General features: G+C 26.2%; 1 protein-coding gene across 1 annotated transcript; it reads left to right on the top strand.

Annotated features, from left to right (window-relative positions):
• The first annotated feature begins 8,536 nt into the window (after positions 1 to 8,536).
• LOC145840404 (UDP-N-acetylglucosamine transporter SLC35D4 homolog) lies at positions 8,537 to 25,009 on the top strand. Its single transcript, XM_082947656.1, has 5 exons — positions 8,537 to 9,568; positions 11,345 to 11,509; positions 18,603 to 18,868; positions 23,636 to 23,815; positions 24,218 to 25,009. Exons 2-5 carry the CDS (start codon positions 11,350 to 11,352, stop codon positions 24,545 to 24,547), a joined length of 936 nt encoding a protein of 311 aa, XP_082803782.1. The 5' UTR covers positions 8,537 to 9,568; positions 11,345 to 11,349; the 3' UTR covers positions 24,548 to 25,009.
• The last annotated feature ends 934 nt before the right edge of the window (positions 25,010 to 25,943 follow it).

Consider the following 25,943-nt stretch of genomic DNA (forward strand, 5'->3'; position numbering starts at 1 on the left):
CCTCCTGGGGGCGATTTTAGTATTTTGGGGGGCGATAATTAGTAAGGGGGCGAAAGGGTGGGCGATAACTAGTAAGGGGGCGAAAAGGGGGCGATTTTAAAATGTTGGGTTGTCATAAGATTTTTACTTTTTTTCTTGCTATTTTACTATTTTTAGCTTGCTATTAATTATTTGATCCTGAGGTAAAACTTAAACAAAAAAGTTTATTTATGAAAAAAAAAAAAGAAAAAAATCTAGTGCTTATGACTCCTACTTTCAAGTAAATATTATATTTTCATTAATATATTTCCATATTTAACAATTACATATATCATAGACGATTGGAATCCCTCTCACTATTTTATAACCTGACATATATGTTATTTGGGGTTATAAATGGTTTGTAAAAATCTATGTTATTTATTACTAACTATCACCTCATGATACTTCCAGTTGCTTTTAGAAAAGTCACTAAGTTAGACTAAGAAATAAAACTATACAGGGTTGCCAATTTACCTAGAAACCTGGAAAAACCTAGAATTTGACAATTTAAGCAAAAAAAAACCTGGAAAAAATCTGGAATTTTTAACAATTTTAACATTCTAAGTAGTAAAATTTAGATTTGACACAAAAAAGCTATCATATAGATAAAAGTATGGATCCCTTCGAGGCAAATACTTTTGAAGTAAACGACTTACAGGAAACCTTCTCAGACTTACAAACTGACCTTAAACTTAAAGTAAATTCTTCCAAAGAACGATATGAAAGCTTTTGGATTCAACAAAAACTAAGGCAAAAGTATCCAATCATTTGAGAGGAATTTAGGTTGTTGTTTATAGCTTTTCCTTCTAGCTATGTTGTTGAGAAAGCTTTAAGTTCAGTTATCAACATCTTGAGCAAAAGGTCTAATCTAGATATTTATAAAGGAGGTGACTTAAGGCTCTATTTTACTAATTAAGAATCAGATTAGAAAAACTTGCAAGCAGTCATATTCCTCATCCTTCACATTATATTAGACTTCAGTAGCAGACATTATTTTATGGATGTTTTTAAATTTTATTTGATCTTTTGAAGTATTTCTTATTTAACCTGGTTTGTATTGTATTTAAGTAGTCTTTTTATAATAACAACTTTATTAAGCTATTTATTCTACAACAGGTATGCATAATTCCTAATAAATTTTATTTACGGTAGACTTCCTCTTGAGTTCGCACTTTTTACCCAAAAAAAAGTGCAAATTTATATTTTCTTAAATTTAACTAAGTAAAGTCTATTACTAACTAAACATTAATAAAACAAAATATGTATAACATTTAATAGCTTATATAGATCTTTTTTTTTAATGAAAGTTTGTTTTATGTTTTAGTGGATTTCATGTTTATTCATAACATCATTGCATATAACATATTGAAATTTGTCATTTTGTAAAAAAAAATATGGTAATAATTTTTTGAGTTTGCACTTTTTGATTTTTTTCAAAGTGCGAACTCAAGCGGAAGTCTACTATATTTATTAAATGGTTTATGTTTTAAAGATTTTAATAATTTTATTTTGACCTCGTTAATTTTATAGTTGATATTCGTTGTTTTACATTACACTAAAAGTTTTTATAGCATAGTGATTAAAATATTTGTTTAAAAGACCTTTATTTGACAGATTTTTGTTATTACTAGTTTAATATGTATACAACTTATATCACTATAAAGCTATTATCTGATTGTAATATTTTGACAACCATTAAAGTTTTTATTTCTAAAAAGATTTTTTTGGTTTTAAAAGAGTATAAATTTGAAGTCTCTATTTGAAATGACTTCTACTTTTTCATTTAAAAGTTTCTTAAACATTATTTTATTTTCTAACTTGATTTACTATTGTTCAAAAGTTTATTATAGTATAAGGAGTTTTAAACTATTAATACAACTGTTTTTTGTTTTATCTGAATTCAACATGTGTTAGCAATTAGAATATACTTAGTGTATTTTAATACTTCAACACTAGCTTTTAGTTTTTCACTATTTTCCTCTGTTAAATTATTGTAGGCTAAAAGCTAGAAAAAAAAACTTTTTAAACAGAATTAAATAAGCCATCAAAAAAACTGCTACAGTTACAAAACAAAATTTAAACCTATTTAAAAGTTTTTTTTAATTGATTACTTTCTGTTCACAGAATTAACTGTAAAACATTGGATTTTTTTTTTGAATTTCAAAAGAGGAAAAAAATGTTAGAATTAAGGTTTAGTTCCCTAAAGATTATTCCAAATCAAATGCTGTTTCATGGTATTCTACTACGAAAAAATAGTTTAAGAAGTTAAAAATTAAATTTTTAACTTTACAACTAACTTGCTTACAATATATCTTAGCATTGAAATTAGTAAATTTACTGCATTAACTGAAGCTGTTGATGAAACCACTTTTCATGTGAGATAATCAACCAGTCGGTCAAACTTCCTTTAAATAGATCAGAAATAATGTTTTAATATTTATTTCATTATGTGTAAACTAAACTGTTAATTCTTTTATAGTTTTTTAATCTCTGGTATAGATATTTTAAAAAAGCCTATTTATAAAGTAATTTAAGTAGTTTGTGCGGCTTAAATAAGTTACTTAGTATTAACTTCTAAATTTCCGAAATTTTTTATATGAGATATTATTAAAATGTCAGGTTTAAGTTAAGATTTCAGGTGGGTAACGTACGGCTCAGATCCAGTCGCAGATCCAGTCGAATTCTGACCCGCTAAGTAAATTGAAAACTACTTGTGCAAAATAAACAAAATTTAGTTTTTTGATATTTAATATTTTGATATACGCTTTCATTTCGTTATCAGTTCACAAAAGTATTTCCTATATCACAATAATAATAAATCATTTTATTACAATTTCCCTTGAGTTTTTTAATTCTCTTATTTGTAATTTTCTAAATCATGCAGCCCGCAATTACATTTTCTAACGAGTTGAAAATAGAAAATATTTTTTAGTAAATATGAATTGCTGACTACAAAAGTTGTCCACCACTGACGTAAAAGTTTCAATAGTTTTAAAACAGACCATATTTAAACAGGATTGATTACAGATTACTCAAGGCTTTTTAATAATTAAGTATTTTGATACACTTTACTGGGCTTCTAAGAAAATAACTGTAAATTATTTTCTCAAGCCCTTTAAACTACTTTGAACACAAAAGTGCGTGCATAAGAAGTACAAGACTAAATTACATTTCGTACACAACTTTTTTCAGCTCAAAAGTTTGTACTCAAAAGAAAAACTACTTTGTAAAATCGTGGGGGCGATTTTTTTTCAAGTTACTGAAAAGGGGGCGATTTAGTAAATGAGTTTGGGAAACCTTGGCTTAACTGAACGCAATAACAAACATATTTTAAGTTTTATTGTGTGTTGATTTGATGAGCAATCGTCTAACGCCCCCTGGTGGTCATTTAAAAACAAAAAAATATACATTTGGTTACAGCATGGGTCGGCAGCCTTGTGTAGCTCGCGGGCCATTTTTCCTAGGAAAAATTGCTCGCGGGCCGCACTATTTTGAAAAAAATCTTCGAGGGCCGAATTTGTTTCAATAAAGTTCAATAATCAGTATAAAAATACTATTTTAGATCAAAAATATGATAAATTAAGCAATGTAAGAGCACTAATAAATCTCATTTATTGAATTCAAAGCCTAACTTAAAGTTTTTATTACAAAATCTTTATTTTTATTGTTTATAAAATTTTATTTTTTGCTAAAAAGGAGCTCGCGGGCCGCATATTTTGAATTAAAGGGCCACATTTGGCCCGCGGGCCGCAGTTTGCCGACCCCTGGGTTACAGTCTTACATAAAAACAGTTTATATTAAAAAACGCTTAAACCATTTAAAGAAGTAACTATCAAGTGTATTAAATAAAGTTTTTTTTTTTGCTACAGTGACCATTAAAAAATTAAGGGTGTTTGAAATTTACAATCGGGCATAATTGTGTATATTACTGAAATATTAGAAGGTTGAAAAAAAAAACAACAACCCTTGAAAACACAACAAAGTAAGAGTATCAAAAAATAAAAATAATAATAATACTTTCTGGCTAAAACATCGGTTGAAGTAAAATTATTCAAAAAAAAAATTTTCCTAAGGGGCCCCACTCAAAAAGTCAAACCCCAATACTATGGATTTCTTTAAAAATTAAAGGCAAAGTAGTGTTCTCTAGAATTAAAAAAACATTAGTTAGCACTAAAGATAAGAAAAAAAATTGGATTTAAAGTTTGGAAATTTTTTAAAAATTGCAAAAAATGCTAGTCGAGCTAAGATAACGCTTGTTACTAACTTATTTTAGCTATATTTCGAAAAAAATTGGAGTTTTTCAAAAAAGTGAAAATGGCTTATAAATATTAATAAAACCTACATACATGTTATATTTTATTTTATACAAATGTACATTACTTACTGAGTTTTTGCCCTTTAAATTTTTGTTTTAGAAATAGATTTGTTCGAATTTGAATAGTCTTGCATCCTGAATATTGATAATCGTATTTATTTATAAGTAATTAAAAGGATATTATTTTGTTTCTAACTTTAACGAGTATAAATAGGTATGGCAACCTAGTTTAGTTATAAAATGAACAACGAAAACTAAGTACAATTTATTGCTTTCAACGAACAAATGATACAAAATGGTGCGCGACGCTTGAGTTTTCTTTACATTAATGTTATACGAATTTCAACATCGATAAAGATTGAAAAGACGATATTTCTTAACGTATAAATTCTATCAAAATTGCTTCCTATCGTTCTATAGTTCCCGTCTGCGGCCTGATAGTCTCACGTTAACCTTTTAAAATCGTACCACAGCCTACGTCTTCGGCCTCGAAGTCTCACGTAAGCTGTTTTATATCGTTCTATAGTTAACCTCTGCGGCCTCGCAGTCTCAAGCCAACTATTTTATATCGTACTGCCATTCAAGTCTCCGGCCTCGAAGTCTCACGTAAAAAGCTGCAACTATTTCCAGGAAGGAAGAGTCGCCCGTTGAAGCGGCCTAGGTCCGCTCCGTAGGGTAGTTGAGGTATAATTACCTGTTTGTCGATGTGCTTGATCGTTTATATACACTTTTACTCTCTCTTTTGCAAGTGGTTTGACATGTTGACAGTTGCATGTGTCTCGGCATGTTGGAATCTGCAGGTGTCTCTGCATTATTACAAGCTTACATACTCAACTGGCTTGCACACGGCACTCTATAAATACAAAACCTTTTTTTTGCCTTTGTAAATCAAAAAATATCGAGTAGAATTCTAAATATAAATTTTAAAGATATCACAAAACACATTTCATTTTTTTCCTAAAAGTTATTTGAGATCTTTCGTAGTGAATCTTATCAAAAATTGTCGGTAGGACTTTTTATGGGTAGTTTTAAATTTTGGGTACTTTTAATTGCAGCAATTTTGCAAAAGAAGTACCCAATATTTTGATGACGTCATTAACTTTACTTTGGGTAGTTTTGAAGCTTAAACTTTGTAAACAAAACAAAATTGCTGTCTAGGCCTATGATAAATTCACTTTGTTTATTTTTTCTAAATATGAAAATAATTATATCTGAAATAAAATAATAAAATAATACTAAACATTTCCCTATGTTAACAAAATTATAGAGATAGAATTTTCATCACGTCATACGTCATTTCATACGTCATCAAAATATTGGAGACATTTTTGCAAAATTGCTACAATTATACACATAAAAAAGTACCCAATATAGCTCGAAAAACAACTATTCAAAAAAAGTCTTACCCCTAAATGCTTATACTGTTGAGTGTAGAACTGTAGCATTTAGTTATTTTTTACATTCGACTATTACGTCATTTTATATTTTAAAACTTTAAACTACATTATAATCTTATTTCAATTCAGTTAATTTAGTAAGATATATTTTTGATAAGACTTACTACGAAAGATCTCAAATAAATTTAAGGAATTGAAAAAGTTTTTAAACACAATTCCACTGCATGCATCAAATATGTACGATTGAAGAGAAAGGAGTATAATTTCACATCAATGCCCAACATGAACAACTGAGTAGTTAGTATGGCAAAATATTGACTCATAGATATTTAGCCATAGTAGTCTAGTTTTAAGAACTTAACTCAATAAGACGGGATAATAGGCTTAAAGGGGTACTTTTACACGAAGGGTTATATTTGTACTAAGAAACTTTTGCACGATCTATTTATTTATCTGTTTTTATGTTTAATTACTTTTTTTCTCTTTATCACTGTTACTCTTAATCCTTACCCTTAAACAATAATTTCTTTTCTTTGTTATTTTTTTATAGTTATTTCTTTTTTTTTTTTAACTATCAGTGTTATCTCCAACCCTTACCCATTAGTCAGTAACTTAGTTTTCTTCTTACTTATATATTATTAAATTATATATATATATAATTGTAATATTTAGCTCCAATTTAATTTGTCGAGCACTATCGACCAAAACTTTTCATAAAACCTTTGATAACTGTTTTATATAGTTTTTAATTTTTTTACTATTACTGTTACCACTAACCCTTATCCTTAATCGTTTTTTTATAAGTTTTTTTTTGTTTTTATTTGTTTCTATATTTATCTATTTAATTTTCTTTTAATCATTTATTACCACTGTTACCCTAGGGTCTGTTTTTTTTACTATTTTTACAATAACAAATTTTCACAGTACTCTTTTTTTATCGAATTAACATATGTTTCTGTGTGTTAATAAGTGAACACACTTCATCGGAGCTTTGTAAAAAGTAATTCTGTAAGAAAAAAATGAACCTAAAGTCAGTGTATATGTGTGTTTACAGGTGTATATGCACAAAGGGTCACTTATGCACAAAGAAACTTTTGCATGGCGTCACTTGTGCACGAAGATACTTTTGCACGGGTTGAAAATTCTCCTAAGTTATTTAATTTTTTTATTAGTTTTATTTTGATTGAAATTTTTAATTTTCTTGTGATTTCCACGATCACTGTTACCCCTAACCATTACTTTCATGTCGGTAACTTGTTTATTTATATATTTTTTTAATAATTTTATTATTATTACTTTTTTTATCACTTTACCCCTACCCAACTTTAGGTCGATAACTTTTTTTGTTTGTTTTTTTAAGTTAATTTATTTTAATTATTTATATACTTTTTTAACAGTTTTTGTCAGTTAATTTTATTTTTAATTTTTACTATCACTGTTACCCTTAGGCCCTAATCCTTACCCTCGGTCGGTAACTTATATTTTCTAGTTTTATTTTTATATTCTCTTTACTCTCGTGAGAAAATAACCTATCGTGCAAAAGTGACATTCCGACCTCCGTGCTAAGCAAAAGTGTACCTTCGTGCATATGACCCTTTGTACACAAGTGTCTTCGTGCATATTTGACCCATCGCAAACGGGTTATTAAACGGGCATAGCCAAAAATATTAGGGATAACCCCGTTAGATTCACAAGAATTTTTTAACCTCATCTCATAACATTTTTCTTCTGTACCACAATTTGTATTTATTTGCTTTTGTTTTGATATGTAAATTAGTCTATTTTTAGCTATGATTTATAAGAAAATTATAGTAAAGCTATGTTTATCTAAATATTTTGTTTAAAATTTAAAATTGGCAAACAATTTCACTGAATTTAATACTAAAATTCAAGAAAAATTTCCAGAAGGAATTTTTATCAGTAACTTTTAACAAAAAATGTTAAAAAATAAAGAATGTTTTTATTTTATAAAGAAAATAGTTAAAAATGTTGATAATTTTGTTGATTTTTCCAAAGATAATTTATTTTTCTATCTATGATAGTTTAGTTTAAGTTTACTAAATATACACTTGAAGTTATGTCCCTGCTATAGTAGTTTTAATTTACTTACTATAGTAGGGGATTTGTTTTCAATCTACAAAAGACTCGTTTGCTATAAGCTTAAACAACGAGTGTGAAGTTGGCTTGGTAAAGTTTTTGAGAATTATTAAAAAACGTCCAAACTTTTGACCCAATAATTTTCCTTATCTTACTAGCTGTTTAATTAATTATTCTTTGTATTCTAGAGAACAGTCATTTGTCTCAATTAAAAAAAATCCATTGGGTTGGGGTTTAACTTTTAGTGTGTGGGGCCCCTTAAAAATAAAGTTTTATCAATTTTTACTCGAATTACAAAAAAAAAATAATTTTTTTTGTTTAAATAATCATATTTATATATGAATAAATGCCACATAACATTTTTTTTTCCTACTGTTAATATTTTGTACTATTTAGCCTTATTCCAGAATTCCTAATTTTTGTAGAATTTGTTTCTTGTTTGTGGCTATTAAAAACAACTATATTAGATTTAAAAATTTTAACTAATTAAGTAGACTAATATTGTTATTATTATACTATAAGTAGCTTTTTATTCGTTTAAATAATTTTTATGTAGAATATGATCTATGCAAGTTTTAGCAAAATATACTTCATTTGAACTAGAATTCCCTTATTTAAAGACTGTTACTGTTTAGGTAATTCCCTTACATGCTACAGTAAAGTTACAAGACCTACAATAAAGTTAAGGTAAATAAGCATTTATAAACATTAGAAAGTATTTATTCCAAAGTTTTTAATGTGTGGGTAATATCCGGTTTTGTGAATTGTTTGTTTAAAGTTGGATTAGAGCGTTTATTTCTAAATTCGTTTAAAATATGAAAATTGGTAACAGCTGTTTTTTTACTTTTACAATTGTTACAATTAAAAATGTGGTCTGATAATGATAATTTTCCTATTAAATGTTTTTTAACTTTTTCCTCTAGTGGCCTCTAAGTAAATCCAATAAGCTTATTTTTTAAAGGTAGAAAGTTTGATTATCTTATCTTTAGAACACTTGTGTTCATAGACTACATTTGCCCCTAGTAAAAATATATGCAAACAAGATATCACAAACTTGAAAGAAAAGTTCATAATAAATGGTTATCAGAAGAATTTTGTTGATGATGTTATTTAAATATCTGTTTATAGTAATAAAGAGTGTACTGATAAAGAATGGTTACATGAAAGTTTAAATTCCAACAATTCAAACTCTTAGAAAAATATTTAAGTGACCATAACTCAGAAAGTAATACATATTTACAAAATTAAAACTACGCATATCAAAAACAGTCTGTTGAACAAGCCATTTTTCTTCAACTTTTTTAGAGATAATAAATAACTACTTTTATTGATATCTTTCAAAAATTGTCTTAGCTATATGTCAAAATAAATTAAATAAAAAAATAGCTTGTAGATATTAACAAGACCTAAAGACGTATTTAAAACTTTTCCTAGATACATAAATGTTTAAGTTGAGTTGAGTGAGACCATATAATAATTTCTTTTCAATTTGAACTCAGAATTATGCAAATGAGTAAAAAAACACATTTAAAGTTTTAATTTTACAGTGCAGGTTCTACACAGTCTACCCTCCTCCATGAAAAATTACTTCTGGCAATTGGGCAACACTTGTTGGACAATCATGAGTGTGCGAGAAATTATAAAAAAGAGAACTTTTCAGTTTTAGTGAGAGTGGAAAACTTATTTCAGCTACATATTCTGGAAGCCTTATGTATTCAATCTTTAAGGCCCAGTTTATGTAAGCAAAAAAGTTTGTATACCAAACTAGACTTTTTAAATCCTTTTATTAAGTAATTTTAAAGTAATTAGTTTTTTGTAAAAATTATTTAAAAGTGTTGTTTTATTTTCATTTTTATCACTGGTTTATTTTAGTCTAACAAGTTTTATTACTACAGCAAAGCTCTATAGTATAAGCATTTAGTTAATTTTTACATTTGGTTATTATGTCATTTTATATTTTAAAACTTTAAACTACAGTATAATTTAGTAAGATACAATTTTTGATAAGACTTACCTCAAAATTACTCAAATAATTAAAAAAAAAAGAAATGTGTTTTGTTATATTTTTTGAATAAGTAATGCACTGGAAAAAAATCTATTCAATAATTTTTTAAACTAACACATGTTTCTGTGTGTTGACAAGTTAATTACTTTTTTAAATTCAGTCTTATTTTTTATGTAATTAGATTAGGTACTTGTTACTTTTTAATGCTTGTTAAAATTCAAAGTGACTTGCTATAACTGACAATCAAAGTTATAGCAATTAATAGATTCCCTATAGGAAGCACAAACTAAAAGGGCAAAAATAGACTCAATCACTGAAAAAATATCTCCTTCTTCAGTTTTTGAGCTTTTAAAACTTTTTTGGAGTAATCCTAAATAAATTTTAAACAACTTGGAGAAAACAGATTTTCTAGTTTTTGCAAAAATTAAAGAATAAAAATTGATTTTTTTTAAATTTTGGTCATAGTTATTTTTTAACTGACTTTTTTCAAATCCGCTTCCTCCAGGTTGTTTGTAATATTTAAAAGTATATTCATAAGAATTTAAATTAAATTTCTTTAAAAAGAAAAAACAAAACTTTTAGTGTATTTTTTCAAACTCATAGAAAATTGCCCTTGAAATTTTTTAATTTTCATTCAGTTGTATCAGACTTTTTTCAAAACTTGTTATGTCTCAAAAGTTAATTGATTATTTTATGTAAAAACTGTCTTATAGTATATACTCTTAAGCTTTCAAAGCAGAGCAAATGTTATTTTTTGTAAAATAAAATATTAGACCCCCACAATACCCATCATTTATGTAATTATTAAATCTAAAATATGATGAAGTAAAGTGAAAAAACAAAATAAATTAACAAATCAAAATATAAACCACTCACATGAATGTTGAAGAAATACTAATTCATAATACTTAAATGTTTGTTAATGTTTAATATTTACTAATAATTACGTCACGATATTATGGTAATATATTAGAACATTATATTGTGACGTATTTATTAAATATTTTTTAGAACTGTTGTAACATGTAGTTTGAAAAAATTACTTATCTGGTTTATTTTAGCCTTGGTTGTAAAAGCTAAGTACACAGGTATGTCACATACTCAAGCTAATTTGATATTTTATAAAAAGCCTGGCTAACTCTAACAATCTTATTCTACTTTAAAACTTTTTCAGGTTGATTGACCAACTCAGTTTTCTTTGCATTTTTTTGCAATACTTAGGCTAGTTTGAATTTTGAATAGAAGTCTCACAATTATTTTTTGATTTTAAATAAATTGTTTGTTAAATACTAAGTCAATTGGTTAATATTATTAATTTTTACCCTCTTAGACTTGATTAAAAGTAATTTTTTTAGTTTTTGGCACATAATTGTTAATATTTCCAATTATATTCACAAACTCAGGCTAGTTTTTGCTTGCTTATGCTTTCATTTTTGTTTCAAAGATAGTAACCCTGGTAAAAATAAAAATTATTTATGTTCAAAATACTAACAATATTATGTTTTACAGAAAATATGCAAATCTTATTACATGACAGAATATGTTATTTTCTATTTTTTCTGATTGGAATGTTCTGCAACAAATATGTTCTTACAACATTGGGTTTTCAATATCCAACTATTTTCCAAGCTTGGAAGACATTAGTTTCTCTTTGTATCACTTATTCTATGCATGGTTATTGTTTAATTTGATTACTTTGTATATATTACTAAGCTACGAGTTAATTTTTGCTGCTTTAATTTAATTTAAGAAATCAAATTAAGCTTTGAGATACAAGAGATCAAAGATAAACAATTCAATATGCTCATCATGGGAGGCGCAAACTAAGCAGACAAAATTGACTTAACTTAAAATCTATCTCTAACAGTTTTTGAGTAGTTATTCTTAAGCTTTACCAATATAATTTTTTGGGGAATGGGTCACTTTTGCACGAGCGCCACTTTTGCACAAAGACACTTTTGCAGGAGTGTCACTTTTGCAGGAAGGGTCAGTTTTGCACGAGGGGACACTTTTGCATGGCGACTCTTTTGCACAAGTGTAACTTTAGCACAAGGGGACACTTTTGCACGCAGGGTCACTTTTTCACAAGGGGACACTTTTGCACGAGCGTCACTTTAGCACAAGGGGACACTTTTTCACGGTGTAAATTTTGCACGGAGGGTCACTTTTGCACAAGGGGACACTTGTGCACTTCGTCACTTTTGCACAAGGAGACACTTTTGCACGCAGGGTCATTTTTTCACGGCAACATTTTACATGTCAAAACTTTTGCATGGTAATATTTTTGCAAAGCTTCACTTTTGCACGGCGTTATATTTTCATGGATAGAATTATGAACTGCATAGTTTTAAACAATCAGTCAATTTTGAACGGAACTTCACTTATGCATTCTTCCAATTTTTATTTTTTTATATTAAGCAATTTTTTTTTTGTCAACTTATATAATGCTCGCATTAAACAAAAGTTGTTTTGAATGAATAAAATGTGGTAGTTTTTTAATGAAATTTTAGTGTAAAGTTTTTATTAATTTATTTTACAAATTAAATTTTGGTCAAAGACCTTGTAAGTGCTTAAATATAGTTCTTATAAAAAGTTTTTATTTGAAGTTTTACGTAGAACAATATTTTAACGTACCATAATTCATTAATTCATATTTATAATCTTTATTAAAATAAACTAGACAAATACACATTTTCTAGTTTTAATAAAAAACAATTTTGAATATTTTAAATAAAAATCATCTCAATGTCATTAAATTTTATACAGAACAATAAACTTTATATAGTAAGGCTTTAAAACACGAATCTTGAGTATTATTTTTAACTTATACTCTCTTGATGTTATAATTAGCATTATATAGTTGTAAAAAAATATTTTAAATTTATTTAAATTTTAAACAATTGTTAAATTAAAAAAAAAAAGATTTATTTAATTTATGAAATGTTAAGGTAGTTCAAATTTTACTTGATGTTAATTTTTAATTTTTTATTTAGCGTGAGAATAAAAACAGCAATAAAATAGCGCATATTTCAAGATTTAAACTTGGATTATTTCATTATTATAATGTTGCAAGATTATGATAAGCCAATGAGAGAGAAACTTTTGGAAGTTTGAACTTATGTTCAAAAATTATATACAATATTAGTCTTCAACTGCTGCAATATTTCAATAATAAGGCTTGGCAGAATTCTTTTTTTTTATTGGTGAGTTGAAATATGGAACAAACTACCATATGAATTAGTTTCTTGCAAAAATTTTAAAGAATTTTGATTAGAATTAAAAGATTTTTCTGAATTATATTTGTGTTAGTAAAATTATAAGTAATTTTATCAACCGTTGATTTAATTTTAATATTTAGCTTAGTTTATAGTTCAATTTTATTAGCAGCATCTTTACTCATTTAATAATAAGTCAATTTTCAATGTATTTAATGATTATTCATCTGGCCAGTCTATTGCAGCGTTAGGTTTTTATTTTTGTTGTTAGTCAATGCAGAATATTTGATGTTGATTGTTCTACATCAAAGCGTAAATAAGTATAAGTTTGTGGTTAAAATTTTGCTTTTTTTGTTAAAACTACAAATTTTATATCAAATTATGTTTTATCTTTGTTTTAATAAATAAAGTATTTATTATTATTTTTATTTATGTGTTTTTCAGTTTGTGTGGTCTAGGTTTTGATTCCTAGGTCCATCATATGGACAATAAACTTGTAACCGTACAGTAAAATATATTAAAAGGCATAGCTGTTGATTAGTATATTAATGTTCAAAATAAACTAGAACAATTTACTTACACTTGAAGTGTTTTTTATCCTAGTTTCTAAATAAATTAAATTTTCTGTCCCTGGTATGAATCTTTTGTAAATAACTTTTATTAAATAAAGTTTATAAATATTTTATGTTTTTGTTAATTTGTTTCAAACATTAACTTTTACTGTTTAATATTTTAAATCTTTCAGTATTTGCCTTTAATATAGGTACCTTATAAAATTTTATTTTTCTGTTTCATTTTATGTTACAGATTTGGTACTAGCTAAAAAAAAAACTTTTTACCAAAATGCAAATTTCATGTTCCGTGCAAAAAATTCATTGTGCAAAAATGTTGCTGTGCAAAAATTTTATTGTAAAAATGTGACGTTGTGCAAAAGTATAGTTGTGCAACAATGCTGCCGTAAAAATTGTCATTGTAAAAAAATGTTGCCATGCAAAAGTGTGTCTTCCCATGCAAAAATGACACCAATAAAAAGATTACCCTGCATGTAAAAGTGACGACTGTGCAATAGTGTCTCCTTGTGCAAAAGTGTCCCCTTGTGCAAAAGTGATGCTTGTGCAAAAGTGACACCCACCCAATTTTTCCATAAATTGAATACAAATTAATTTGATATTACCTTAAATCTTTCCTTCTAGCACAGTATTTTTTTCTATTGGATTTCTTTTTCTTAATCTTAATTAATTATTTTGGAAGTTATACTTCTAAAATTATAAAAGAAATCTGCAATACTTTTGCTTAAAAATCTACAACTAGTTTTGATAAGTCATTTTTAAGTAGATATTATAATTATGAACAGAGCATTATAGTTTAGTATAAAAAAGTGAAAACATATAATATGGTGACGTAACATTCATCTTTAATTTTGAGTAAAAATTAATAACATTTTATAGCACTTGTATTAGTTTTTTTGAGATAAAGTAAGTATTTTACGTACTAATTGAAATTTTTAAAGTAAGGTTTAAATAAAGAAGGAGAACTCAAATTATTTTGGAAAAGTTAAGGCCCAAAAATTTTAATATACAAAAATTAGTTTAAGTATACTAAAAAAAAAAATTCAAATTTTTTTAATTTAATTGCTTATCTGGAAAAAGGTTTAACTTATAATTTTAGCTTGTCTTTATTTGTACATTTGCTTTCCAAAAAATCTAATTCTGTTTGAACTTCTGAGCTATTAAAAAAAGTTATTGTGAAATATTTTTTCAAATTCTTTAATTATAGTTGGATAGTTTTTATTATAATGTAGTTTAAGTGCAGCTCGATCGCTAACCTTGTTTTTATCCATGTTTTTCCAATTATATCTATGCAAGCACCACCCTTGCGAAAGGATGTTATTGTCTGTCCAACATAATACTCATTACACTCCATACATTCTGCCGCATAGATCCCAACATTTTTACAATTTAATTTCTTTTTCAATTTAATTAATTTTCCAATTTTTTATTTCAAACTATTAGTGATTTTAACCATTACTTTATTACCATTTCAATCGCACAGCATACATTTCCCACATGGGTAAGAAATACCTTTATCAGCATTAAGTTTATGAGCAATTATTTTATAATTGATAAGTAAAGTTGCTAGTGTGTTTGGTCGTTTATATGTGATCATTGTGTTTAGGTTAAGTTGTTTTTCTTTTTTAGTTAGTTTTAATAAGTTAGGAAAATTTGTTGTCCGTATGCTAATGTTTTCTTTAAAGATAACTTGTTTTCTGTTGTTTTTAGGTGGTCCAAAGCGTTTTTGCAATTGATTTGTAATTTCTATCATATCGATGACTAAATCTTTGCAAAATACGAATTTAAACATTTAACCTACAAAACATTTAGAGCTTCTAAATAATCGTCATCACATTCACAAAGCCTTCTCAATCGTATTGACTTTTTTTAAGCTTGTGATTCTTGAGATAAGTTGTTTTTCCATTTATCTAAATCTTCTAGATAGCTTTTACTGTCCTTGCAATATTTGTTTATTTCATATTTACAAAATTTTATACTTATAGGTTTTATTAGCATTTCCAAAAAGCTTGTGATTTTTGAGGTAGTTATTATTCCTGCGGATTGAATTAATCTAGTTGGTATTTAGTAAATTGGTGTGTTTTTTATTTTTGATTTTTCTGTTTTATGTGTTTTAAAAAGAGGGTAAGCTTATGCTGGTACATTATGATGAAAGTTTTTTGCTATTGTTCTTTTAATTTTAGAGTATATTCCATTTTTATATTTTGTTCCAACAGAGTGTTTTAGATCTTATCATCAATGCAATTTAATTTATGTAAGTTTATAATATAGTCATTAGCCTTTTACAAATATTTTGGAAACTAATTGTAATGTTTGTTTGATTTAGATTGTTTAGTTTGTGGAAAACTTCAAGTTCTCGATTCATAATTTTGTTGTAGTCATTGAAATTTAAAATAATTAATTTACCATTTTGTCTGATCTGCATATTACTATACTTTTGCTTCTAAATAAATACTTGATAAATTGAAAACATTTTTTCAACTTGAAACAGTTTTTGACAAAAAAATTAAACTAATAGTTCTTATAAAAATATTGTGAAATATTGTTTTAGCTAGATTTTAGAACAAATTAATGTTATGAAATTATTACATACTTATAACTTAGATGTTAGCTTAGTGACAACCAAAGAAAACAACTTGCATTAAAGTAGAAAAACATGTTCTTTTCTATCTAGTTATTTATTATGACTAGGGATCTCATTAATATTATTTATTAAGGGCATATAGGTGGGTTGTCCACTTTTTCCACAACCTGATCTAATTTTGTAGAGTTTAAACTAAGCTACAAGTTGTTTTTTACAGATTTTAAATATAGAAGTTTTTTTGCAACTCTTTTTTTACTAGGTTATTGACCTAAAACTTTATACTTTTATTTAGTACTTAAATCTTTTGGTAGTTGAGATTTCACTGGCTGTTGTTTGTTCAGTAATTAAAAAAAATCTATATATTGATCTTGTCTATTGGTGCTAAAAAATGCTAGCAAATTCTTCATGTCATATGGTTTGTTAAGCTTTAAACTTTTTAAGACTCCAAATGTTTTTTACAAAGATAGTGTTGGCAGTTTTATTAACAGATTGTTCAGCTATGAAGATGTGTTGGTTCAAATTTTTAAATGACCTGGTAAATTTCTGGAAAAAAATTGTTTTCAATGCAGTACAATTTTAAAATTAGAAGACATATCATAAAATAAGCGTTTCCAAGGCCTTCATTTTGATGAAATATTTAGACTGGATAAAATTAACTGTTTCCTTTTTTTAGTGTCTAAATTTTATTACTTATAAAACTTGATCATAATTGGCTGGAATTTAGGATTTTAGTGATGATTCAAGATTTGTTGTTTGTCACCATTTACACTGCTTTGAAAAAAAATTTAATTTGAAGAACCTAATTTTTTCAAGTTTTATAAAATAAATTGGTGGTATTTATATTTTTTTTAATGAGTAACATGCACGAAGCTTGGTACGTTTCTGCAAATCTGCAAAAATGTATACTTTTGTGCAAAAAAACTTGCTTTTGCTTTAATTCTTCAGCTTAAAAAGGCCCTGCTTTCTTAGCTTTTAGTATTTATTTTTTAGTTTTGGACTTCTAAGTGATAATTTTGACATGTATGTATTCTTTAACACTTTTAGTGTTGCAAAAATTGAACGAAATAAATACATCTAAATTGTATACATACAGCTCATATAAGATTTCATTTGTCAAAAAGCTATGCAATGCAAAATTTATTCTAATAAAATTTTTAGCTTTTTCTTCAAAAATGAAAGTCATACAACTTTATATTACAAAAGTTTGCATAATAAAATGGTGTTGCTATTGACTACTTAGATATTCGATTTTAATAATTTTCACTAAAACTCCAAAAGTTGTACAGTTAATTATTGCTGTAAATTCAAATTATTGCTCAAAAACTCATGGAGGAAATAAATTTTTAGTGAAATAGTCTAGTTTGCGTTGCCTCCATAAAGACCCTATTGAACCCTCTTACTTTGATTGCTTATATTTTAAAAGTTAGTTCGAATTTCAATAAGCCGTAAGAAGTAAATGGTAGGTTAATTAGTTATGTAAAAAACAAGTATTTACCCCCTATGCCCTTTAACCGATTACTTATGTATAAATTTAAAAATAAATACTCTTAATCCCAATTATGGATATGCATATTATAACTTTTTAGTACTACATATATTACACAGGAATCTAAGAAATTCTAAGAATCTATAAAAACATTTTTATTCAAACAAACAAATAAAATCGATTTCGCCTAACTCTTATCAACTACTTTTCTTAGCAACTAATTTATTTGTTTGTTTGAATAAAAATGTATTTGAATGAATCCTGTCTTAGATTTCTGTGTAATATACATACTAAAGTCATCTTGGTTGGTATTTTTACAGTTTTAATGCTTTAGAATTTAATTATGTTTTATAGATATTTTTATACATAAGGTTTGATGATTTATTTACAATGATGCTCTTTGTAGTTTAATAATTAAGTCTAACATAATAAAGGTCCAAGGAAAAAGTAAAATTAAATTTTTAATGGTTTTTATTTTAAGATTAAGCTATTTTTAAATATTTATTATTTAAAAAAAAAAAGATTGCAACTTAAAAAATTCTTTGTTGTGTTCAGCAGAATTTACAATTATGTAGAGATGAGCCAAGCCACTCCACTATTAAAATTTAAATGTACCTTTATTTAATTATAAATGGAAATTAAGCTTTTTAACATCTTAAAGTGTTTTGTTACAATAAGTTATGTTTTATAGCACTTACTTAAATTAAATTTGAATTCAAACTAGACCTTAAAAACACTCAGAATATTTGTTTCTAAACCAAGAAAGTCTTTTGTAAATTGTAAGGGACGTAGTTTGAAATATACTTTTTTGTCAATATATTAACTAAGAATAAAACTACTTTAAGTATAAAACGAGTTTTAAATTTGAGTATTTATGTCATGTTAAAAATCTTTAACAATTCAAATTAAACAGGAAATTCTTTGAAGTCCGTATCTGTCCCTCAAATATTTTTCTTCTTTCCATCAATGCTATTGAACTTAGCATCATTGTTTACTGGATCAATATCTTTAGCAAGGTTGCCACTTCCTGCATTTCTAGGTGCTCAATCAGCTAGTGAAACTATTATGTTATTATTTGATAGCCATCTACCAAATTGGATTTTACAGATTAGCTTGTCAGTGAAGTTTGTTACTTTCATGTTGATAGTGTGGTATGCTGGACATAATGTAACTACTCAAGTTGGTTAACTATTATTAAATGTTCATTGAAAACTCCAAAGTAAACTAACTATTGTTTCATAAAAAATGCTTGTTTTCAGTATTTATGTATGGTCTATGTGTGAATGTTTTAGCAAAATGGGAGAAAGTATTTTCTTCGACTTGTCTTAATTTGTATATTTTTTAAAATTCTAAAAGGAAACTTTAACAAGTTCTAAAAGTTCAAAGTAGCTTGAATGGTCAATAAGTAACTTATAAAATATACAGTATTCAAAACTTGGTAGTACATACAATAAATATTTTCTAGAAAACGCAAACTGGTAAAAATACACTACTCGATCATAAATCTATCTTCTACAGTTTTTAAGTAGACCATTTCAAAGTTTTATTTAATAGTAATCTGTTCTACTATTGAGTTTGTTGCCTTTTTACAAAAATTGTTATGTTGCCTTTTTTTAACTTGAAGAGGTCAAAATTTTTTGTCACTGAAACCCAGTTGTGAATGAAATATTTAATTTGCACATCTTTATTTAAATAAGATCTTTGCATTTCAGTAAACTGAGCAATATTTTTTAGTTAAGACAAATAACTATATGTTGCCTTTTTATAAGAAATGTATTATTTTTTTTATATGTTTAAAAGATTTTGACATAAAACTCTATCCTTAAAACTTTCTCACTTGTTGTAGTTTTACTTTTAGAAATTTAATTATTTTTTACTGTTAACATGTTATTATGGTTTAATGTTATTAAAAAAATTGTTTTTAATGATCAAAAAAGTTTTACTTTATACATAAATCAGAACTTTTAATAATTTTTCTTCTTTTAAAATAACAAAATAGTGTCATTGATAAAGTTAATTAAAAAATACTAATCTTAATTTTAATAAAAACGAATTATACAGTAATCTTCCTTTATTGTACCAACATATGTTTCTGTGTGCTAACGAATCAACACACTTCAACTGGGTTCTGTAAAAAAATAATTACTGTAATGAAAGAATAGAAGCATAGAGTAAAATAGAAGTATACATATTTTCATTAAAATTAAAATAAAATAATTTCTACAGATTTTTACAGGGTAATAGTTAATAATAGGTAAAATACTTAATGTTAAATCCGACTGTTATAAAACTTTATAATATTTGTAATTATTAAGTCTAAATTAAGTAAAGTGAACTAAAATACACAACAAAACAACAAATCATAATACAAAAAAACCACTCACTGTAATGGAAAGAATAACTAATTAAAATTTATTTTACCATTGCAAATGATTGAACAAAATACATCCAATAATTACGTCACAATATATATGAACATTAACACAGCTATTTAATTTGTATTGTAAAGTTAGTTAATTTAGTCTTTATGGTTGTTGTTTCATTTTTATTCAAAATAGATTACACACTTTTTTTCATATTAAAGCGCTTTACTGCTTTCCCAAACATCTTTCCATTATAGTAAGTGGTTTGTTTATATTATTATATTATTGTGTATTTTAGTTACTTTACTTAATTTAGACTTAATAACTAATTTAAACTATTATTAACTATTAACCTGTAAAAATCTGTAGAAATTAATTTATTTTAATTTTAATGAAAACATGTATACACCTACTTTATTCTATGGTTCTATTCTATCATTACAGTAATTATTTTTTACAGAACCCAGTTAAAGTGTGTTGATTCGTTGACACACAGAAACATATGTTGGTACAATAAAGGAAGATTACTATATAATTTGTTTTTTTTTATATTCCAGTGAAGTTATTTCACTAGGATCTTTTGTTTGCAAACGATTATATCTATATATTGAACAGTTAATCTTAATTATATATTTTTTATAACAATAAGTAACTTTAACTTAAAGACAAAGAATATTATTTGTAGTTTTAGGGCATAGGAGAGGTAAAACACTTATTTTACAATTTGATCTTATTTTATATAATTTTTACTAAGCTACAAGATGCTTTTTACAAATTTAAAAAATTCAAAATAATTTTTGAGATATAGCTGGTCAAATTCGGAGTCAACAATAGGTTCCTTATGGGAGAAATTTTTGAAAAAACGAGTGGCAACTTTAAAATTAATAAAAAGTCTTTTAAAGCCAGACTAAAGTATTCTAAAATTTTACAAAATTTCTTATTTTCTAAAGCCTTCAAATTATAAAAAATTATGAAAAATCCTTTATGAAATCCACTAAAATTGCAACATTTTTATAGAAATATGTTGAACAACATCCCTATTTAAACAAGCAGTTTTTAGATGCATTTTAGTATTGATGATCTGTAAAAATACCTTTCCATAGTGCAGAAAAAATATAACTTTTTTTTTTTTCATTCCAATAAGTACTTATTACAGTTATTTTATACTGAAGTACACAGCAAAAACATAGCAAAACACAACAGCTACTCAATAAAAAGTTTGTGGCTGCTACGAATTATTAGTCTAATAAAAAAGAAACTTGAGAGGTAGATTTTATTTTGGTCTAAATATATGTACTAAATAAAAGTGCGTAATATTAATGCGTATTTGTCTAGATATGCATACTCAAATTTGTACTTTTAAAAATCTGCGTACTAAAAGTGCGTATTTAACTGGAAGTGAGTACCTAAGAGATGAGTAAAAGTCAAGCTAAATTTACAAAATTTTTGTGGCAACACTGATTGCATAAATTTAGTTTCTATATTTTACTAGTGTTTTTTGTAAAACATTTATTTAGTTAATATAGTGTGAAATCAAAAAAAAAAAAAAATAAAACATTGACAAAAAACATTATAACCAAAGTCTAAACTTTCATGTGCCAAAAGCGTGCTAGCTGTATTGCTAGTGGACAATGTTTTTTACATTGCACATCAGTTAGATAATCTGACATCTTAATCATATCAGCTAATCGTAGCATCGAGGTAAAACATGTACATTGATAACTAAAGCTATTTTAATTTACAACTAACTGAAAAATTTCAATAAGAAAATCTTATCTTATTCTACTATAAGTTTTGGTTTGAATATAAAAACAATATGATCCAAACTCTTTAACATTGAACTATATTTTAGTAACCATAAAACAGAAAAGAAATACTCTAACTCTAAGTTTTCATAAATTAAAAAAAAGTCTAGTTTTAATTTTTTGTTCACTCTGACTGGCCTCGAAGATAGACATTCTGTAATATGGTTTTAGTATATGACTATAACTTATGTTTTTTTTGAATTCTAATCAAAACATATTTGTTTTTATTCATAGTTTTAGTTTTAAGTGTAAATCATTTGTTACAAGTTCGAAAGGTTTATATATTTTTGAGATAAAGTAGTTTCGTGAAAAAGAATAGCCATCAATTTTCTCGAATTAAAATCACTTAAGTCTATGTCCAGTTTTGTTTTTTGAGCTAGAGATTTTAAATTTTCATCAATTATTCGTTAACAGTGTTAAAACAAAAAGTCATCTTGAGTAAAAGTCTTGAGTTAAACAAGAAGTTAATTTCTGGATATAAAAGTGTTGAACAAAATTATTATTTCAAAAAGATCAAATAAAAAGACTATTATAAAAAAAACCTATTTAGTTGTTCTAAATTTTAAACTATATTAGACATAATAAGTTGATAAATCGCTGTTTCCGCTTCAACAGCTGATTTTAGTAAACTTTAAAGGTTGTACCCAAATAAGGGTGATACTAATACATAAGTGTAACTAGTACAACGTTTACCAACTTTTGCAAAAAAAAAAGAACAATCAAGTTAAAAAAATTGAAGCATCTGTGCATAAGTTGCTACTGAGATGTTACGGTTTAATTAAGTATAGATTTATTTTTAGCATTTTAAATTATTGTTACTAATGAAACACTCTTTAACTATAATTATTGTTGTTTATTGTGCAACGTTGGACTCAGGCATCAAAATCTGAGCCGCCTAAACAGATGACACATGAGGAGTAAAATCGCGAAAGTCAAATACTAAAGAGACAGATGTTTCTTTAAGTCATAAAAAGAACAGAACAGTTTGAGTAAAAACATATTGTAAGATGATAGTTGTAATAAGTACTACATGAAAACACAACACAATCTTTCAAATTAAGTAGTCGAAATCATTTTTGAATACATAAATTTTCGTAATTGAGAAAACGTTTAAACATTTTAGGGAGGAGGTGTAGGAGTATAATATCTTTTCAAAATTGTAATCGTAAGTAGTAAGTACTTTTAGAAAATTAAATTCTTTTGAGTGTTGGGGGGTACTTATCGAACTTTATTGTCAACTATTTTTATAAATTAAAATGGTCCGATTACTCTACCTCATGGTACTCCGTTATAGATAGATAATGAATTTAATAGAGTTTCGTCAGCAGTTACATGTTGTTTTCTGTTCTTTAATAACTCTTTGAAATTGTAGTTCGAGTTTTTAGACTAAAGCTGTCTATACTCAGTTTAAATAGTTATATAAGATAAAAAAGTGTTCTTTTATTTTGAATGTGTTTTTATACAAATGAAAGCTATTTTTTTTAAATATCGAAGTACTATTTTTACCCCTTTATTATTTTTTTCATTATCATGTTATTCAAGTCTTACAATTTGTTTTTTGAAATTGTTTTACTTCAATTAATTAAAATACTTAACACTAACAGTTTTATGTTGTTTGTATTATATTATCAAATGTAGTTGTTTCATACATGATTTTTATGCTCTTGTACGTACATACATTGTAATAGTTTGTATTAATTAGTTTTTAATAAAGAAAATAGTAAAGTTTTTGAAATATCTTGTCAAGGTTACATCTAATCAATTTTACATTTTTCCAGGTAGTGAACTGGCTTAGTGCTTATACAGTTTGTTTTGGTGCTTCAAAATGTTTACAGTTTTGGTATGAGCATTCAAATTTGCCACAAGCAAGTCTTACCTCAAATGAAAGAGAATGCCTTCATGATGTATCTACAATTTTTTTTCTTGGTATAGCTGCATTAATTTATGGTCATCACCAGGTTAGAAAGTATAGTTAAAAAATTACTTACTAATAACCTTTATGTTTTATTTAAGAAAATCAGAATTTTTTTATAAGACTAAGTATAAAATTTTTTTAAAGCTTTTATAATTCTATATAATAATTAATGAACTTTACCGCAAGATCAACAAGAACTGCATCTGAGACAATCCTACGACCGGTTTCGTCCTTATAAGGACAAATTGATGAGTCCTAATTAGGACGAAACCGGTCGTAAGATTGTCTCGGATGCTGTTCTTGTTGATATTGCGGTAAAGTTTATTAATTATTATTGATCGCGCGAAACATCTCAACTCTGTTGATGATGGCCGTAATAACTACTGGTTATAAATAATTCTATATAGATTTAAAAATGCAGCTTAATTTAATAAACTTGTTCTAGCATGTGTACAATGAATTTCCTCATTTGAATCGAGTAGTGTTTTACTGGTGCTGTATATTGAGTGGAATTTCTTTTTGGTTCACAAGAAAACATCTTCATATACTTGTGTTAAAGGATTCTAAGATTTGGACTGAAATGAGTCAGCTACTAGCAAGAATAATCACAATGTTAATTGCAATTCAAATTAATGAGTATCCAGCTCCTATAATGCTTTGGACGTGCATTATCACCTCTGTTAGTGGTGATTTGCTGTTTATATATGGAAGCAACATTTGGACTGAATCAAAAAAAAATTATGGTGCTCTGAATAATATTGCTATAACTAAGTAAACTTACATTTAATTAGTAAAAACAATTCCACACATGTAACAATCATTAGCATTTAAGGTTAACCTTATTATTTTTAAGTAAAATTCTTATAAGCTATGAGAAAAAAATTAAGCATTATTTGCAGTAAGCCTCATACTATCATATAAAACGTATAAGTGTAATTTACAAGTGCAGTTTAACAGTTTTTGACACAATTTTTTTAAATTTAATATGTACACAGAATTATTTTTGGTTTTATTCTGATATAAGGATAAAATAATAATAATTATACTTAAACTATACTTAAAGGTCAATTTGGTTCGCATATCTTTTTTGTAATCATTTTTAATCCTTTTTTTTAATTTAAATCTTTATCCCTTAACCCACCTTACCCAAACATATTTAAAACTAGTAAAAAAATAAAGTTTAAATACATAAAATTAACATTAGTTTTTTTTTACTGACTCAGCAATGAAAATCAGACTGACCTTTAAGATTACTAGCTATTTTATTCTACTAATACAGTGAAATTTATCATTTTTTTTTTTATTTAGTAATGTCGTCCACTTTTTTATGGTTCTTAACAGTAATAGCTAATAACTATTAGATTATAGGCGTTTGCGAAAGCGTCCATCTAAGTTGAATTTATTTTTTAGGTTAGTTTTAGTAAAAAACGTGTATAATTAATATCGACTTCAAACTTTTATTTGAATTAATAATTAGTTGTGTTTATTTAGTATACTAACTTTTAAATAGTATTGAATTTCGTATATTCCTATAAAGATTGTTACTATTGTTTTAATTTTTTTTTATTATCTTTCTTTTAATTTAATTCTTAGTTTATACTAAAATTAAAGTAATCTTTTGTAGGGAAGGCTTCAAAGTGTTAGCCGGGTGTGTAGCGCTAATAGTGTTAAAACATTTGACTGCTTTAAATACATGCAGTTTTTTTTGGTAAAATTATTGGATTTAGGGTAAGGTTTAGACCAGGGTTTCCCAAACTTTTTTACTAAATCGCCCCCTTTTCAGAAATTTGAAAAAAAACGCCCCCCACGATTTTACAAAGTAGTTTTTCTCTTGAGCACAAAATTTTAAGCCAAAAAAGTTGTGTTTGAAATCTAATTCAGTCCGGTACTTTTTATGCACGCACTTTTGGGCTATGTTTAAAGTAGTTTACAGGGCTTTAGAAAATAATCTACAGCTATTTTCTTATAAGCCCAGTAAAGTATATAAAAATACTTAATTATTAAAAATCCTTTAGTAACTTATAATCAATTCTTTTTAAATATGAATTGTTTCAAAACTAATAAAACTTTTAGGTTAGTAGTGGACAACTTTTGTAGTCAGCAATTCATATTTACTAAAAAGTCTTTTCTAGTTTCAACTCGTTGAAAAATAAGATTGCGGGCTGCATAAT

The sequence above is a fragment of the Thalia democratica genome, chromosome 7 (assembly GCF_965202585.1).
Source record: "Thalia democratica chromosome 7, ktThaDemo2.hap1.1, whole genome shotgun sequence".
Taxonomy (NCBI): Eukaryota; Metazoa; Chordata; class Thaliacea; order Salpida; family Salpidae; genus Thalia; species Thalia democratica.

Coding starts and splice junctions, on each gene's coding strand:
- LOC145840404 (XM_082947656.1), top strand. CDS start 11,350: ATGCAAATCTTATTACATGACAGAATATGTTATTTTCTATTTTTTCTG. Junction 11,510..18,602: donor TATCACTTATTCTATGCATG/GTTATTGTTTAA, acceptor CAAATTAAACAG/GAAATTCTTTGAAGTCCGTA. Junction 23,816..24,217: donor TAATTTATGGTCATCACCAG/GTTAGAAAGTAT, acceptor AACTTGTTCTAG/CATGTGTACAATGAATTTCC.